Source organism: Saimiri boliviensis, chromosome 19 (assembly GCF_048565385.1).
Source record: "Saimiri boliviensis isolate mSaiBol1 chromosome 19, mSaiBol1.pri, whole genome shotgun sequence".
Taxonomy (NCBI): domain Eukaryota; kingdom Metazoa; phylum Chordata; class Mammalia; order Primates; family Cebidae; genus Saimiri; species Saimiri boliviensis.
Genome location: NC_133467.1, coordinates 37,269,835 through 37,286,588, shown reverse-complemented (window position 1 = coordinate 37,286,588; position 16,754 = coordinate 37,269,835). Strand labels below are relative to the sequence as shown.

Genomic DNA, 16,754 nt, shown 5'->3' with positions numbered 1-16,754 from the left:
GTTTCTTTTTAGGAATTTTCTTAAGCTCTTCTTTATCATAGAAATTTGTTTAGGATGTTCCTTTTTCAGAGAGGGGAACAGCACACACAGGGGCCTGCTGGTGGGTGGGGGGCTAGGGGAGGGATAGCAAGGAATGGGGGGATTGGGGAGGGATAGCATTAGGAGAAATACCTAATGTAGATGACTGGGTGATGGATGCAGCAAACCACCATGGCACCTGCGTACCTATGTAAAAACGCTGCACGTTCTGCACATGTACCCCAGAACTTAAAGAATAAAAAATAAATTTTTTAAAAAGTTTAAAAAAGTACATTCAGAAGAAAAAAAATAGTTTCTTTTTAACATTCATTTTTAAAATCAAATATATGTTGTTTATTCTCCTTTTATTCCTGCGCTTTTATAATTTCTCTCCTCCACTTTCCAACCGGTCTTCAGAATTGATGTTTTCACAACTTTGCCGTATCCAGCTTTTAATAGATCATGAGTTTCCACAGTAAACTGAACACAGAGAGAAAACCTCCCTGGGGTCAAGGAAAGGCGCTACACGGAGGTCAGCCTGAGGAGTGAGTGGGGAGTCCTGGCGTGTTCACCTCTCCCCTGGTTTTGCTGCCCATTCTTTCACAGGTCCCTTGCTCACTCCTGCAGCAGCCTGTGGATAGTCCACTGTGAACAGTCCCTTACAGCTACTGTCGGCTGCATTGCAAAGACTGACGATTGTCAAGAGTGTCACTGCAGAAACCTGACTTGGAGACGCAATGGCTGCAATAACTTAGGAATACAGTGACCAAACCAGGCCACACGGCAGTGACAGCAGCAGGATGGTGGAGGAGCTGGTGGCAGGGGCGGCAGGTGAGTCATGGTTGACACAGCACGCACGGTGGGCAGACAGGGAAGACCCCGCCATCCCAGGGGTGCTGCGGGCCACAGCCAGGGCCTGCCGCTGCTCTTCTTTGTGTTTAAAAATAAATAAATAAGAAGACATAGGTTTTCCTTTCCAAAATGGATAATTCAGAAATCATTTATGTTTGCCTTTAGAGTTCCGTGGGGGCTAGCCCCGTTCCCGCTCTCTCTTTCCCTCTCCTTCTACATCTGTCTCCTCATTCTTCATTCTTGCGGCTAAGGGGGAGAATGTTCTGGGCCTCCACGATGATCCCCAGAGCGGATACTCAATGCACAGTGCACGGCTGCTTCGTGCTCTCCCTTGTTTTCCCACGGGGCTCTGCTCCCCACCATTCCCAACGCCCACTCTCCCCCCGTGGGGTCCCCGACCTCTCTGTCAGAGTGGCCCTTCAGGGAAATGAGTGGGACACCACTTCCCACGTATGAGTCCCTGGGAGGTGGGAGGGGCAAAGGCTGCAGTGGCAGGCACCGTGACACAGCTCTGGCTGGGGACACGCTGCCTCGCTCTCGGCGGGGTTCTTCATCCCCTGAACCGTGGCTTTCCCACTTGTGAAATAAAGATGGGAATATTTCTCCAACCCCTTCCTCAGAGTAGCTGGGAGGGCCGAACTGGGTGACAGTTGTGAAGACCTCTGTAAACTGTAAGCCTTCACGAGTTCCAAGAGCCCAGTTGGAACCGCAGTTGTCGCATAACCTTCCTCGCTTTTTCACAGGAGCACCAGAATCGAAAGCCACTTAAGTAAGTGGCTTAGAGTCACCCCTTTTACAATCCCCGGAGGATTCGGATTTTATTTCATTTCCTTTTTACCATTTTTATTCATTATACAAACAATGTAAATGAAGCCCAGAAAATAAAGACACACAGAGAAGGGGGAAGTGGAAGCACCCTGAGGGGGTGACGTTGGATGCAGGCCTCGGGGACGTGGCCAACCTCTTACTTGTATGCCACATCGCACCAGCCTGTGGTGTAGACAGAATGGGACTGCAGCCCCCGCAGCATCTGGCTGCAAACGCTCTGCTCCTGGCACTCCATCCCGGGGAGCTGGTCTGTGATGACGTAGGCCACAGGCAGGGTCAGCCGGGCACTGCAGCCCAGCGGTCTTGCCCCCCATTCCTTGCGGGGGATAATGGTGGGAGTATCTGCAGGGAAGACCACAGGATGGCACATAGCAGGCCCTGCCCATCTTCCCCCAACAGGCCGTCCATGTACCCTGACCACTCGCTCTCAGGCCCTCCCTGCCCCATGGGTGGGAGACGCCCTGGGGGAGCCCTTTACCCCCACGGCCCCCTCCTCCTCTCCACTGTAGCTGAACCGCTGCCCAGACACACGCTGCCCTCAGCCTGGGAAGTCATGCCACCTTGTTCCCGGACGGTCTCTCCTTGTCTTTCTCTGACGGGCAAATCCCATCCCCTACTGCCCCCTGGCCTACTTCATACTTTCCTCCTTCAGAAAGCACCCCAGCTGACCCCACCACCCACCCTGGCGCTCTGAGCTGGAAGCCTGAGGATGCACGTTCCTCACTGCCATTAGCCCTGGTCTCAACTGCGTCTCTCGCGTTGCCCTCCTCTAAGAGCCATGACTCTCTGAAGGAAGTTCTGTCAGCCCCTCAAACAGGGGTTCCAGAGCCCACAGGAGGCTCCATGAACACGGGGTCTGCGCCTCTCTCTTCCAGGCAAGAACTGCCTAGCGGCAGGGCTGTGAGATCCCACGTGTGGCTGCGGGCTGCCTGAAGGCTCTCTTTCTCCATCCTCACTGTGGGAGCCCCAAGAGTGCTCTGAGGGACGGTGGAGACACTGTCATGCTGGAGCTGGGGAGTGGAGAACATGTCTTTTCTCTATGGGTTTTTTCTCCTTTTTCTCCTCTCTCTGTCTCTTTTTTTGAGACGGTGTCTGGCTCTATCGCCCAGGCTGGAGTGCAGTGGCACCATCTCAGCTCACTGCAGCCTCTGCCTCTCTGGCTCAAGCAATTCTCCTGCTTTAGCCTCCCGGGCAGCTGGGACTACAGGCACGTGCCATCACACCTGGCTAACTTTTTGTATTTTTAGTAGAGATAGGGTTTCACCGTGTTAGCCGGGATGGTCTTGATCCCCTGACCTCATGATCCGCCCGCCTCAGCCTCCCAAAGTGCTGGGATTACAGGCGTGAGCCACCGTGCCTGGCCTCCTTTCTTCCTTCATCTGGGTTTCTCTTACTTTTCTCTCGTTAGGCCCAGGAACCCCCCTTTGCCTAAGGACTCAGGACGATCCATGGAAGTGGTTGGAGATGAACCTCTTGAGATTCCTCCCCACCTCATTCACTCTCAACCCAGACATCGTCAAGTCCTGAGAAACATTTCTGACCGCTTCAGAAACCCCAGCCAATTTCCAAACTGCCTCACCATTGCGACTCTTGTGAATGAGCTGTGAGATGCCGACAAACAGGTTCATAAACCTCTGCGACAAGCCTCTGGCTTCGGTCTCATTCCAGGAGAACTGTGGAAAATCCCCTGCAAGAGAGCATTGGGGCTGGTCCTCAGAGTGCACGTGGCCAGCATGCGCAGAGGCTGGGCCAGACATCCCACTCCACAGTGCACAGCCTCTCAGCCTCCCCACGTCACCTAACGTCCTCTAGGAAGCACACAGAGGAGAACCACAGATGTCTCTGGCCTCGGCCTGCCTCTGCCTCCCACATCTGCCCAGAGAGGCCTTCATCTTCCCACCTCCCCCAGCCTCCCTCCATTCCAGGAGCACCGCAGTCTCACCTGCTGTCTTATCTGGGCTGTGCCACCTGTCCCGGTTCACCTGCAGACTTACTAATCAACCCATGGGTACCCAGCAGGGTGTCACATACCAAGACAGTCGTAACATGTTGAGCTAACACACACATCTTACGCACCTATTGGTGCCAGATAAGGTTCTTGGAACAGAAATATATAGATCATTGTGACTGCCTTCCAAAACTAGACGTTTTAGAGACGCTTTATTGTGGATTAGACACCGCCAGCCTGTCCTTATCCCGGCTACTCCTATTCAGTACCAGGAGTCCTGGAAGAAGTCACCAGTGGCAGCAGTGACATTGTCACCGGCCCCACCTCTCACAGGCCAGCCCTGTGGTTACAAAGCACATCCAAGGACACTCTCAGAATTGTGACTTGAAACAACTTCATGAGTTAAGCAAAGCAACTACGCTCTCAATACAGAAGGGAAACCAAGTCTTAGGGAAGTTAAGTTACTTGTCTAACATAACAGAGGTTTAAGCACAGATTTAGATTCCAATCAAAATCTCTGACCCCGAAGCCCTTGTTCATAACAACTGCACCCTGCAGCCTCCCCAAAGTTGTCAGATGAACTTGGGTTAGTCACTGCCACAATGTGACCTGTTTCTCTTCCTACAAGACAAAATCGCTGAGGTTCTCCACCATGGTTCTGGGATTCTGTTCTTCTGTGAAATCGAGAGCAAATACATGACCAGGACACCAAGGCCAAGGTGTGCCGGATAGATAGACTGCTGAGGACGGGAGCCCACCTCACAGGGAGAGGGCCGGAGCTGGGTTGTGAAGGCGGGGAGCGGGAGGGAGCAACCTGGAGAGGACACTTTGCAAACAAAACCCACAGAACGCTCAGAGTGAAAGAGCAGCCTTCTGGCCGGGCGCAGTGACTCACACCTGTAATCCCAGCACTTTGGGAGGCCGAGGTGGGTGGATCACGAGGTCAGGAGATCGAGACCATCCTGGTCAACATGGTGAAACCCCGTCTCTACTAAAAATACAAAAAATTAGCTGGGCATGGTGACGCGTGCCTGTAATCCCAGCTACTCGGGAGGCTGAGGCAGGAGAATTGCCTGAACCCAGGAGGCGGAGGTTGCGGTGAGCCGAGATCGCGCCATTGCACTCCAGCCTGGGTAACAAGAGTGAAACTCCGTCTGAAAAAAAAAAAGAGCGGCCTTCCCCATCAGGGCCTCCGCTTCTCCATTCATACAGCCATACAGTGAAGGGCTGAACTGTGTATTCCCTGTCCTATGAGTTTCTCCAACACTAACTCCGGGTAATACCATTGAATTTGCTGTCAGAGTAGCAGAGGACAGAGAGAAAGCTAAATTACATTATTCCTTCAGAACAGGGTCTGTGTATGTCAGACAAACTGAAAAACAGGTCATACTTAAGAATCGCCAAGCCCACTTTCATTTTAATTCAACAGCATTTGTTTATTGAACATTTCTATGTGTCTACTGTTACGTATAAAACGATAAGAACTCTTCTTAATCTAGAGAAAGGGCGTTGCTACTCTTTGGGAATTTACTTTTATTTGCAAGTATAGACCCAAGGGCTGGGTTTCACTGTGATTGGTATAATAACGATGCTGATAATAATTAAATCATAGCTATAAATCACCCAGCACTTACTACTTGAGCATTGTGCCAAATGGCACACACTTGTGATCTAATTTAATCCTCAGAAACAACCCTAAGAAATGAGCAATATTATCCTTTTCTCATGGGAGTAAATAAGATTCAAAGAAATTGAATGACTTGTTGACCACCGTAACAAAGGGCAGGCAAGGATTTGAATGAAGATCTGTCAACTCTAGATCGGGGCTCCAAATTGCAAAGCTATCCACTCTAGATCGGGGCTCCAAATTGCAAAGCTATCCTACCCACTAGCAGAGGGAAAGCACTTGGATGGGTTTCTGTTATTAAACTTGAGAACGGGTCTTCTCTTGCTCATCAGAAGCACTTCTGATACAACGAAAGAAAACTTACCCCAGGCCTGGAGACCCAGAATGGAGAAGGCAAGAAGCCTCAGCAGCATCCCCACGTGGTCCCAGGACTGTGACCGCAAGAGCGTGGACGGTGGCCCTGGAAGAAACACTGACAGTTAACACAGCCGGCTAACTCTGCAAGCGGAGCACCCGTCTATTATGCGGCACCACTGTCTGCCTCCCCTGCCATCCCGTGGCTTCCTGAGGGTCAGCACCTGGCTAGCTCCTGGTCCCTCATAGAAGCCCCAGTGCCTGCTCTTAGGCCTTTTGGGACAGAAAATAACAATTTCTAAAATCCTCGAGGTTGCTGTTTTGAAAAAAAAAAAAAACCCTGTGTATGTATTTTCATATCTAGTGGTCCAATTTCATATTTCATTCTTAGAAAAGGCCTGTAAGATAAGTATTCTTAACCCCATTTTTATAGATAAAAAACACTGAGGCTCAGACAGAGTGAACTACAAACAGAAGCAGGCATGGATTTACCACCTGCACCATTTGGGAGTCCCAGGTATGTAAAGTCATTCAATTCAGTCCTCTACTCTGCAAAGACCCCTGATGGATGCTCAACTAACCTCTTCTTGAGTGAGAACCATAGTAACAAAAGCTGCCATTTACTGACTGCATTCTGTGTTCCAAGGTATTTGCTGAGGACTCCATGGATATTCACTAGTCTCACAATGACCTGTGAGACCCACACTTACCATCAGAACACTGGGCGTCAGACAGTTTGAGTCACTTGTCCTAAGTTTCCCAGCTGCTAGGGTCAGAGCCAGATTCACACCCAGGTCTGTCTGACTCCAGAGCCTCTGCCTGAAACTTCACAACCTGCTCAAGTTTCTGATGATGAACATTGAACTGTAGGATCACTATCGTCTTTTCCATCTCCAGGAATCTTTCCTGCTCTTCCAGGCAGAAGGGAATTGCTTACTCATGCTCAGTCAGACCAAAACTTCAACTCAATGAGCTACCAACCAAAACATCAACTCCCCCCACCACGCCGCCAGTTTTCCTAGTGAGAAACTATAGAGTTTGAAACCAAATGGGATAGATCATTCCCCTTCAGAGTTTTTAAACTGCCATCAGTAGTCCCCAGATGGAAAATTTTTAAAACCACATCTTAAGAGTAGAACTTGTCTACTTCCTGAGTCAGAACAAGCAACAACCTAGTGGATAACACCCACAAGTCCATTGATTCAGGAAAACTGCAGTAAAGACAAAATGAGCCGATTACAAATGAGGCCAGCACCTAATAAATAAGAGGGAAAATGTTCAGCCTCCCTCGTTAGTTAAATGAGAGGTGAGGATTCACTTTCCCAAGACTGAAGCCCTGTTAGGAGTTGGCCTCCTGCAAAGCTACTGGAAGCCGCTATCAACTCTGGTTTGGACCCTGGTCATTTAATCATGGTGCTTCCACAACCATGAAACTTCAGTGGCAATTCCTGCCCCAAGCTTGTCATATCATACATCCAAAATATGAAGGCTTGAGCCCAGTCCCTGGCTTTGCCAGAGACAGGACTGATATTGTCTCCCAACTGCACCATGAATAGCAAACACTGAACTGGCAGGGGAAGCTGGAGCCAAGGTTTTACCACCTTGGTTCACATTGCTGTGCATCCTGTATACTTAAAGAAATATTAGAGCAGGAGACAAGTGAGACACAGCAGATAAGAATTCAGGACTCTACAGAAAGGGAAGAAATTAGGTAGAGGTAACCCCAGAACCCACAGCCTTTTCAAGAAACATCCAGGAGGGGTGAAACCGAACTCACTTAGAAGAATTTAGAATAAAGAAAGTTTTCTTATTTGGAAAAAAGATTCCAAAAGGGAGATCAGGGGAACTTTCCCTTCCATGTACACATTTTAACTTGATAGCCTTCAGTCCCGTTGCTGGAAGAGGGCTTCTGAAGAAGAAACAGACTTACACTCAACTCACAGTGCGTCCTGTGCTGTCCCAGCCCAGCAGGTCAGGGGGCAGTCGGCTCACTCCTGATTGGCCAGCAGCTCCTTCCCTTCCAGACTTGGCATCCAGGCCCTGCCCTCCTTCTCCAGCTGGTGCCTCCTCCGGCCTTCACTCTCCCTGACCCTAAGGGCACTCCCTCCCTGGGAAAGGAACAGTTGGGCTCTGGCTTCTCAGCGAGAAGAGGAGAGCCCAGGATCCCTAACAAAAGACAGAAGAGAAGAGGCAGGCAGAGGGCTGAGGCTCCGTTTACGGCACCTGGAGAAACTAAACTGGGAACGCACTGAGAGCACCTGGGACCCGCCCTGTGAATAAGCCAGGCAGCTCCTCCCTGGGAAAGGGCAAGATTGCCCAACACTGCCTGAGTTCCTTCTTCCTCCCCAGCCCTTATGCTTGGCAGACCTGGAGTGCTGGGGGTTCTGTCCCTGACATCTGGGAGCTTCCTACCAATAAAGACCTATCTGCTCCAGGTTCCACTGGAGTCACCAGCCAGAGCAGGGTGAAGGGATGGAAATTGAAAGGCACTTTCCCAGGAGGCAGCTAGCAGTGTGTCATCATTATAACTTATTCGGACCCTGTAGCTACCATGCCCATTTATCTACCACCCACCTCAACTTCAGACTCTTCCCCTGAAACAAACGAAGTTTCTCCCCTCCTCACCCATTCCTGACAGTTGCCCTCAATCCTCGACTCTGATCTCCGAGAATTCCTATCCCTTCTCTGAAGAGGTTGATGCATAAGACTTTTCAGTCAGGCTCTACCAGGGATGCCAGAGCTGTGGCCCCTTGGAAGGGGAATGCTCAGGCCAGAGGTCTTGGAAAGCACCGTGCACTCTTGAGAAGATAATTGTATATCCACTCTGTTCTATATACTGATGAGCCCAAAGCACACTTCAGGAACAAAAGCTTGGGAGACCTGTCCTAGATCCCGCAGCCTCACATGGCTGCCAGCATCTGAGGGAGACATGCTGAGTGAGGTCCGTTTCCCATTGGGTGGGGAATCTTGGGTGAGGGCCTCAGAGGTCTGGCAAGGGGACCAGGAATTACAGTTGGTGACAATGACAGACACCACCTTATGAGTCTGAAATTTTTATTTATGACTTTGGATGTTTTGCCATCATGAATAAGTCCTTAAAATGAAAGTGGTTTGTAAGTTCATCTTTAGAACAGCAAGTTCGGGAGAACTAAAGAGAATGTCTCTGAAGGCCAGACACGGAAGAGAAGAAACTCACGTGATAAAGGGGCAGTGGCAGCCCACAAAGGGAAAGGAAAATGGGTAGGACACTGCAGTCCCCAACTAGAGATCGGAGGACACCCAGGGATTAGCTGGCAGGAAGTCTGAAGCAAGACCGCTGTTATCCCATATGGTATTTTTATTAAAATTAGAGAAAGTGTTCCTTCCACAGGTAAAAGTTATAGCTAATAGGTTAATGCTAATGAAAACAATTAGAATAAACAGCTACTTTGTATAAGTTACGTAAATTGAATTATTAAACAAAATAGCCCTTTAAATTTTTAATCCCAATAATTAGGAACTCAAAGTCACTCAGATATAATATGTTGTGTAGTCGCCTTACTTTCTTTTCTTTCCTTTTTCTTCTTTTTAAATTTATTTTTGTTGTTGTTGAGATAGGGTCTTGCTCTGTTACAAGGCTGCAGTGCAGTGGTGCAATCGTGGCTCACAGAATCCTCAAACTTCCCGGTGTGTGTGCTCCCACCTCAGCTTCCCAAATAGCTGAGATTAGAGGTGTGCCACTATGCCTGGCTAATTTTTGTATTTTTGTAGAGAGGGGATTTTATCATGTTGCCCAAGCTGGTCTTGAACTCCTGACCTCAAGCAATTCACTTGCCTTGGCCTCCCAGAGTGCTGGGATTACAGGTGTGAACCACATGCCTGGCCTAGTTGCCTTACTTCCTAAAGAGAAATGATCCTGCTTGAAAGAATAATCTGTCATGTTGTGAGAAGGCCTATGAAGCGGGCCCCAGAGTGGATCTGAGAGAGGCCTCTGGGAGCTAAGAGTGATTCCAGGCCAGCGTCTAACAAGGCAACAGGGGCCTCAGTCACACAGCCATAAAGAAATGAATGATGCCAACAAACTGAATGAGCTTGGGAGCAGATTTTTCCCCAGTCAAGCCTCCAGATGAGAATGCAGCCCTACAGACCTTAACTTAGCCCTGTAAGGACTTTAGCCAGAGGATACACAAAAGTCATGTCCAGATTTCTGACACATGGAAACTACAAAACAACAAATGTTGTTTTAAGCCACTAAGTTTGTGGCCATTTGTCATGCAGCAATAGAAAACAAATACAGTATCTAAGATAATCAGGCAGTCTCCTGGCCATATGGGAGCATGTCAGCAGCTTAGAATGGAACCTTCAATGTATCTTTCTCATAACCATACAAAGATACAAGGAGAATTAATATCTTAAAATCCTACACCTTCAGCAAAATTAGAAGATGAAAAAAATCCAGTTTTAGTTACAAAGGAAGAATGTGTCTGGGAGGTCCATAGCACCATAAGGTGATTATAGTTAATACTAATATATTGTATACTTAAAAATTGCTAAGAGAGTAGCTCTTAAATCTTCTCACCACAAAAAAACAAGTATGCATGGTGATAGATATGTTAATTAACTTGACTGAATCATTTCACAATATATACCTGTTCCAAGACATCATGTAACATGCTGTAAATATATATAATTTAAGAAGACAAAAATGTCCACAGATTTTTAGGTATGTGAAAGTAAGTATGGAGTCGGGAAGAGCAAATCAAAGAAGCCGTAATAGTGACTGGTGAGGTGGTGGAGTGGTCGGTGCTATGAGAAAAAGAGACCGTTATCAGCAGAACCTGGAATCAGCAGCAAATATTCATCACCAGAATGTGAGGGACCAGCTAGTGGGGCACTGCTGTGGACAGCTCTATGCATGAAAAGGTATTGCATAAGAACTGGTGGAAATAGACAGAAATGACTGGGAGTGCAAGGAGAACAAAGATAGTATCACAATATATCCAATAAACTGCCCATTAAGTGCAACAGGTGAAGGAGCCAATGAGCTGAGAAACAGGAGAGGCTGCATTAATTCTTTCCCACCTCCAAACACAACCACCACTGGATACTCCTGTAGCAACTGGGCCAGAAAAATACAACTCATTCAAATATGAGTAATAAAAAGGCAAAGCTGCCACATCCAAACAAAGGCTCCATTTTCAAATATGACATAAAATTGTATTTTATTAACAAAGAAAACTCATCATTAAAAAAGATTACAATAGGCAGAAGGGAAAAATATTTCAACATAATTTTCCTAATTGTCTAACAATAAAAAACTTCACAAAATAGAAGTAAAAGACCTCAAAGAAGAATTTAACTAGACTATAGGAAGATCTGAAAGAGAAGTGACATAATCATCTCAGGAATTAAGACTAAAATACAAGGAGTGCAAAGGGGAGCATGTACCCCAGAAAACACATGTCAGTGTCCTAGAGAAATTTTAGAAGTCCATGGAAACTGAAATGAAAAAATAAAAGTCAGATTAAAAAGAATTAGAGTTTGTACACAATATGATGTACTTATTATCTCAGAACTGTACATTTAATAATAGTTAAGATGGTAAATTGTATGTGTAGTTCACCGCAATAAAAAAAAATCTGTGGAAAAAAGAATTAAAGCAAAAGTGATCAATGTGGAAGACAGGCAAAGGAGGTACAACATATATATAATTCACGTACCAAAAGAAGAAAAAACAAATATAAAGGAGTAAATACTTTAAATAATAATTAAAGAAAAAGATATTTTGAAATCAAAGATACGACTCTACATATTGAAGGGTCACACTTTTACCTGAGAGAATTACCTGCAATAGTAATCAGTAAACCATATTATGGTACTTAAAATATGAAGAAATAAACTTTTCAGTCAGTCATGCAAAGAGACCTAGTCATTCATAAGAGAAAAAATTAGATTGCCATCAGGCTTCTCAACAGCAACATTCACATGCAGATTACAGAGAAGAACCTGCAAGATACCCATCAAAGAAAAGATAGCATGAGCCAAGGATTTTATGTCCAGCCAATCTGTTATTCAAAGTACAAAGTCTACAGAAAACAAAACTTTTGAATATGTAGTAACTAGGTAAATATTGTTGCTTCATGAGCCCTTCTATGGTTTGAATGTGACCCTCAGAATCTATGTGTTGGAAATGTAATTCCCAATGTGACAGTTCTGAAAGGCGGGGCCTAATGGGAGGTGTTTAGGTAATGAGGGTTCATGCCTTATCTGCCTTCCACTATGTGAGGATGTAGCAAAAAGACCCTCACGGGTTGCTTGTGCCATAGTCTCAGACTTTCCAGCCTCCAGAACTGTGAGCCAATAAATTCCTGTTTATTATAAATTACCCAGTGTCAGGTATACTGTTATAGCAGCACAAAATGGACTAAGGCAAGCTTTTCACTGAGTAATTTACTAGAGAATAATCTTCATCCAGTCAACAGGTTATTGGAGAAATTTTGGCAAAACTGAAAACTTGCAGTGAGCATTGGATATGTTTAACTGTACAACTATGGATAAAACATGTCTGAAGGACACAAAAGTAGATCCAACAAGCAAATCGGCATTTTTAAAAAATATTATTGAAACAACTAGACAGCCATAAGGAAAGACATAAAATTTTGATCTCTACCATACACGGCACCAAAATAAACTCTAAATGAATTTTTAAAAAAATACAAAAATTAAAGCACTGAATTACTTCAGAAAATATGAATGAATATTTATTATAATGTGGGAATGGTAGGTCTTTCTAAATATGACTCAGAAATCATAAAAGATGATAAATTTGCAGCTTAAAATAAAAAACTCTTGCATACTCCAAAACCTAAATATGTATCATAAGCAAAGGCAATAAGCAGATAACAAGCCTGGGAAAAATATTCGTGATTAGTCTCACAAAAGAGCTACGTTCTCTAATGTATATGTTTTTACATGGAAGCACTTAGAAGCAATATAATCATACTCCTCAGTATATCATCTCACAATTAATTTGATAATTTACTTTGTGTCTATCTCTCTGGTAGACTTTAAACTTCAGAAGGCAGTGAGTCTTTCATCAACTTTTTATCCCTGGTATTATCACCTCTCCTAGCAAAGCACATTATAAAAAATCTTTGAAAAAATAACAGCATATATAAACAAAGTCGTCATGGAAATAATCAGCCCAAAAGCTAAAGGCTGTCTTGACTGGATACGGCCAGGAGAAGGCAGTATAGACTCTTTGGTGACCTTAGAGTTCACATTCCCACCACTAGGAATTTCCCAAGTCTCCCAACTGTTTCGACTTTTCTCTTACCTGCGTATCAAAACTATTAATCTGCACACAACCATCGTTTACTCTATGTGAGGTTTATCATCATCCAGAAATAAGTATCGCAATAATTAGTTTTCGTTCAAAGAGTTTATATAGGATGGCGTGGGACACAGGCTCAAACACCAATAATCTTTGTGACATTGAGGTCAAATATAGTAACCTGTATGCTTTCTGTAAAGACATATCTAAGTAAAAGGAATTATAAGGAAGAATGCAGAAGCCAGGAATGGGTTATTAAGGTGGAAATTTATAATATTTAATGGTCTGTTAAGTCATCACCCTGTGGCTTCATGCTTGGTTTCAGCAAGGAGTAAAATGGTGAAAATCTTTGAAGTATAAGAGACTGGAAATATAAAAGAAATTTCCAGTGTTCTTAGTTTGGGAGGTGATATAGTTCTCAGTGATGATGAACTTGAGCTCTGTGACTAGGGATCTCTGAGATGAAGTCAGTGGGGAGCATTCAGAGTTGTGAAGTCTGAAGAAACAAAGATAATGGAAGTTCTTTGTATCAATGCTGAAACAGTCTGGAGAGCAAACAGGCGATCAGGTCTTGGTCTGGATTGAGCCCAGAGGGCAGGGCTATGATTTGAAGATACCTTTGGGCCATGAGGAGTTTGCTGAGACCTTGTGATGCACAAGAGACGCCAGGGGAGTGGGTAGACAGAGAATGTATTAGAAAGTGTCAGCAAGTTTGCAGATAATAGTGCCAGATAATATTATGGTTGCAGAAAGCATCTTGGAAGGAGACCTGGAATAAAAGGAGAGGGTGAGGAGGCAGTGGTTTAGAATATATTCTTGCAGTGGCTAGGCTCAAAGTTCACCTCTGAGAGTCTGTAATTCCTTCCCAGACCTCAGATCCCTCTGTGAGGAGTCAGTGTGCATGGACCGAACAGGAACTTTTCTGCTGGTGGGACAGCAGGGAAACCTGGATTCAGAAGAGCACCCTGTAGTCTTGTTCAGTCCACAGCAACTGAAAACTCCAGTGGGCTCTAGAAATGGTCCAGACTCCTCATTTTAAAGGAAAAAAAATACTAATATCCAGAGAGGGAAAGACTTTCTTGAGACCACAGAGCAAGTCAAGCAAAAATGCCAATCTGGAGCTCAGCTCTGGTGCCCATCGTCTAGTGGGCACTTTCAGCCAGGACTTTGAAGGTTCAGAGCTGAAAGAAGAAAACCCAGGACAACAACTCTGTGTGTCTGATGTGACAGCGCCCTATCACACCCCTCTGACTGGCAAAGGCTGCTGATTACTATCTAGAAGGAGTAAAGCTCCCAGAGACACATAAGGATGTGGAGATGGAAAGAGACATTGGCTCACTGGCTGTCCTGGGGACAGGAGAGAACGCTGGTTTGATTGCATGTCTATAAACCTGTTTTTGCATTGTTTCATTTTGTGTTTAAATAACCCACTTGAAGAAACTTCAGTGGCTCCCACCCAGTGACTAAAATACCAGACCAAAAACAGTGAAGACAGTTGCCTCATTTCATGCATTAGCAGAGTTGCCTCCCTTATTGACAAATAAGACACCTAAAGAGAACAATTTACCTACTGCATGCCCTCATCCTTAACTGTGAGCCTTGGTTACAGTGAGGAGGCAAGTTGGGGGTGAGAGCTCCTATGTATCAAGCTAAAGATCAGAGCCTTGAGCCCCTGGGCCCTGCAGAGGTTGGAACAATCATCTGCCTGCTACGTGGATGAAGTGGGATTCTTCAATGAAGACTCCTCTCTGGGTAGCCTGCAATGAATGGGGACTCCTGGTTGTCAGTCCACCCGCCCCTGCCAAACTTCTCCCAGTCCTGCTTTTTCTCCTCCCCGGCCCTTATTTTATTTTCCACCTGAACCAGATATGGCACATATAATGTATAATAATATACAATATGTGATTATGTAAAATGACATGTAATATTACATATAATTATGAATTAACATGTAACATTTATCATGTGATTATATATAATCACAGCCAGTGGCTCTGATCAAAATTAAAGGGCAAAGGTAAACAGACCCAGGGTTTATTTATTTGTTCATCCACCCATGCATGGCTTTATTATTCAACATATATTTATTTATTCAGCATAAACTATGGGCCAGGCACTCCCCAGCACTGTACTAAGCATTGAGGGTAGAGCTACAAATAAGAGCCTGGCCTCAGTGAGATCATAATCTAGGAAAGACACAGAGATATGCAGTGGAAAAGCAGGGTGCTGGGCAGTTTGATTTCATAGAAACACGTGCACAGTGTCAAAGAAACTCCGAGGGTCTTCCGTTGATAATCCAGGTCCAGGGGTCACGCAAGTGAACAGGAGGCCGTCAGAAGTGAAATCTTCTCAGAGAAGGAAAAATCTGAAATGGGCTCTGGAAATTACAACCATTTAATGAGCTACCTTGTGCCTGATGCTTAAAATAGAGACAAACAAGACAAGGCCACCAGCCTCAAGGAGCTCACTGCCAAAAGAGGGAAACTAGACCCGTGCACTAACAGCCCTGCAGAGCAGAGGTTACAACCCGACTGCTTTGAGATACATTGTATTGGCCCGGCATATTATTTTTAATTTTATATGTCAATTAAAGCCGTGTTCTTTTAAAATCTGAAAGTTTAAAATAAAAAATTGAGATTATTAATATTTTACTCGGTTTGGGTGCCTCAACAAAATATCATAGACTGGGTGGCTTAAACATTTATTCCTTGACAGTTCTGGAAACTGAAAGTCTGAGTTCAGGTTGTCTTCATGGTCACGTTCTGGTGAGGGGCCTCTTCCTGGCTTGCAGATGGCTGCCTGCTCACCATGTGTTCATGGCCTTTTCCTTGGGGGAGGGCGTGTGTGTGTGTGTGTGTGTGTGTGTGTAGACTTCTTGGTGTCTGATGAAGGCACTAATCCCATCATGAAGGTCTTACCCTCATGACTTCATTTACTCCTAATTACCTTCCAAAGGCCCCATTTTTAAGTACCGTCACACTGGGAGTAAGAGCTTCAACCTGAGGGGGACACAAGTCCATCTATAGCAAGTGGATTATCAGGAGATCCCAAAACACAGCCCACAATCCAGAAATGAAGGACACTCATTCATTGATTCATGCAACAAATATTTGTTGAGCTAACAGTATGTTCCAGTGGTCCTCCCACCATGGTAGGAACTGGGGATAGAGCAGAGAGCAAAAGATAAGCCAACCACCACCCAGCAGTGTCCCTTCCACATCCTTAAACATAATGCTGAGGCACATGGTTCAATAACTGGCTGGCATCTGACATTAACTGGAGGGCCTTATAGGTCATGAAATGCCAGAAACTTCACACTTGAAATGTGAACTAGTGCCCCAGATTTTTTTTTTAACTCAAACAGATAAAGGAAAAATTAAGGACAGAATTAAATGAAACACTTGCTTAAGTAAAAAAATGGATTGAATAAACCATATGGGCTGACTGAAAATGTTGGATACTAGTGGCAATATGTATACACACACACAAACATACACACACACTTTTCAGCCATTATTCCTTCTCTCTACCGCATTATAAAACCAAATGGGCTACATGGTAGCACTTCTCATTGTGTCATTATGTTTGTAACTGATAAATGAAAGGAAAGGCATGTGCTTGATGAACCAGGTTCCCTCGGAGGAGGTCACTGGTGAAATCACACAAGCTATAATGAAATTGCTGGGAGCTATGATAAAGGAAAAGTTGACAGTGAATCCAGAGTCAGGGGCCTGGTTCCAAGCCAGCCTGTACTCTGTCTGCCAGCTTAATTCTTGGGCACCTCTTGGTGACTTCATCTGCAAACAGACAATATA

At 45.2% G+C, this 16,754-nt stretch overlaps 1 protein-coding gene across 1 annotated transcript in view; it reads right to left on the bottom strand.

Annotated features, from left to right (window-relative positions):
• The window catches only part of PGLYRP4 (peptidoglycan recognition protein 4), a 47,594-nt gene that overhangs the window by 8,729 nt on the left and 22,111 nt on the right, over positions 1–16,754 (bottom strand). Inside the window, exons 9-11 of the mRNA XM_010329661.3 lie at positions 5,638–5,733; positions 3,278–3,385; positions 1,839–2,040 (exon numbers count right to left, since the gene is read on the bottom strand). Coding sequence (XP_010327963.3) covers positions 1,839–2,040; positions 3,278–3,385; positions 5,638–5,733 — 406 coding nt within the window. The remainder of the gene's footprint in view (positions 1–1,838; positions 2,041–3,277; positions 3,386–5,637; positions 5,734–16,754) is intronic.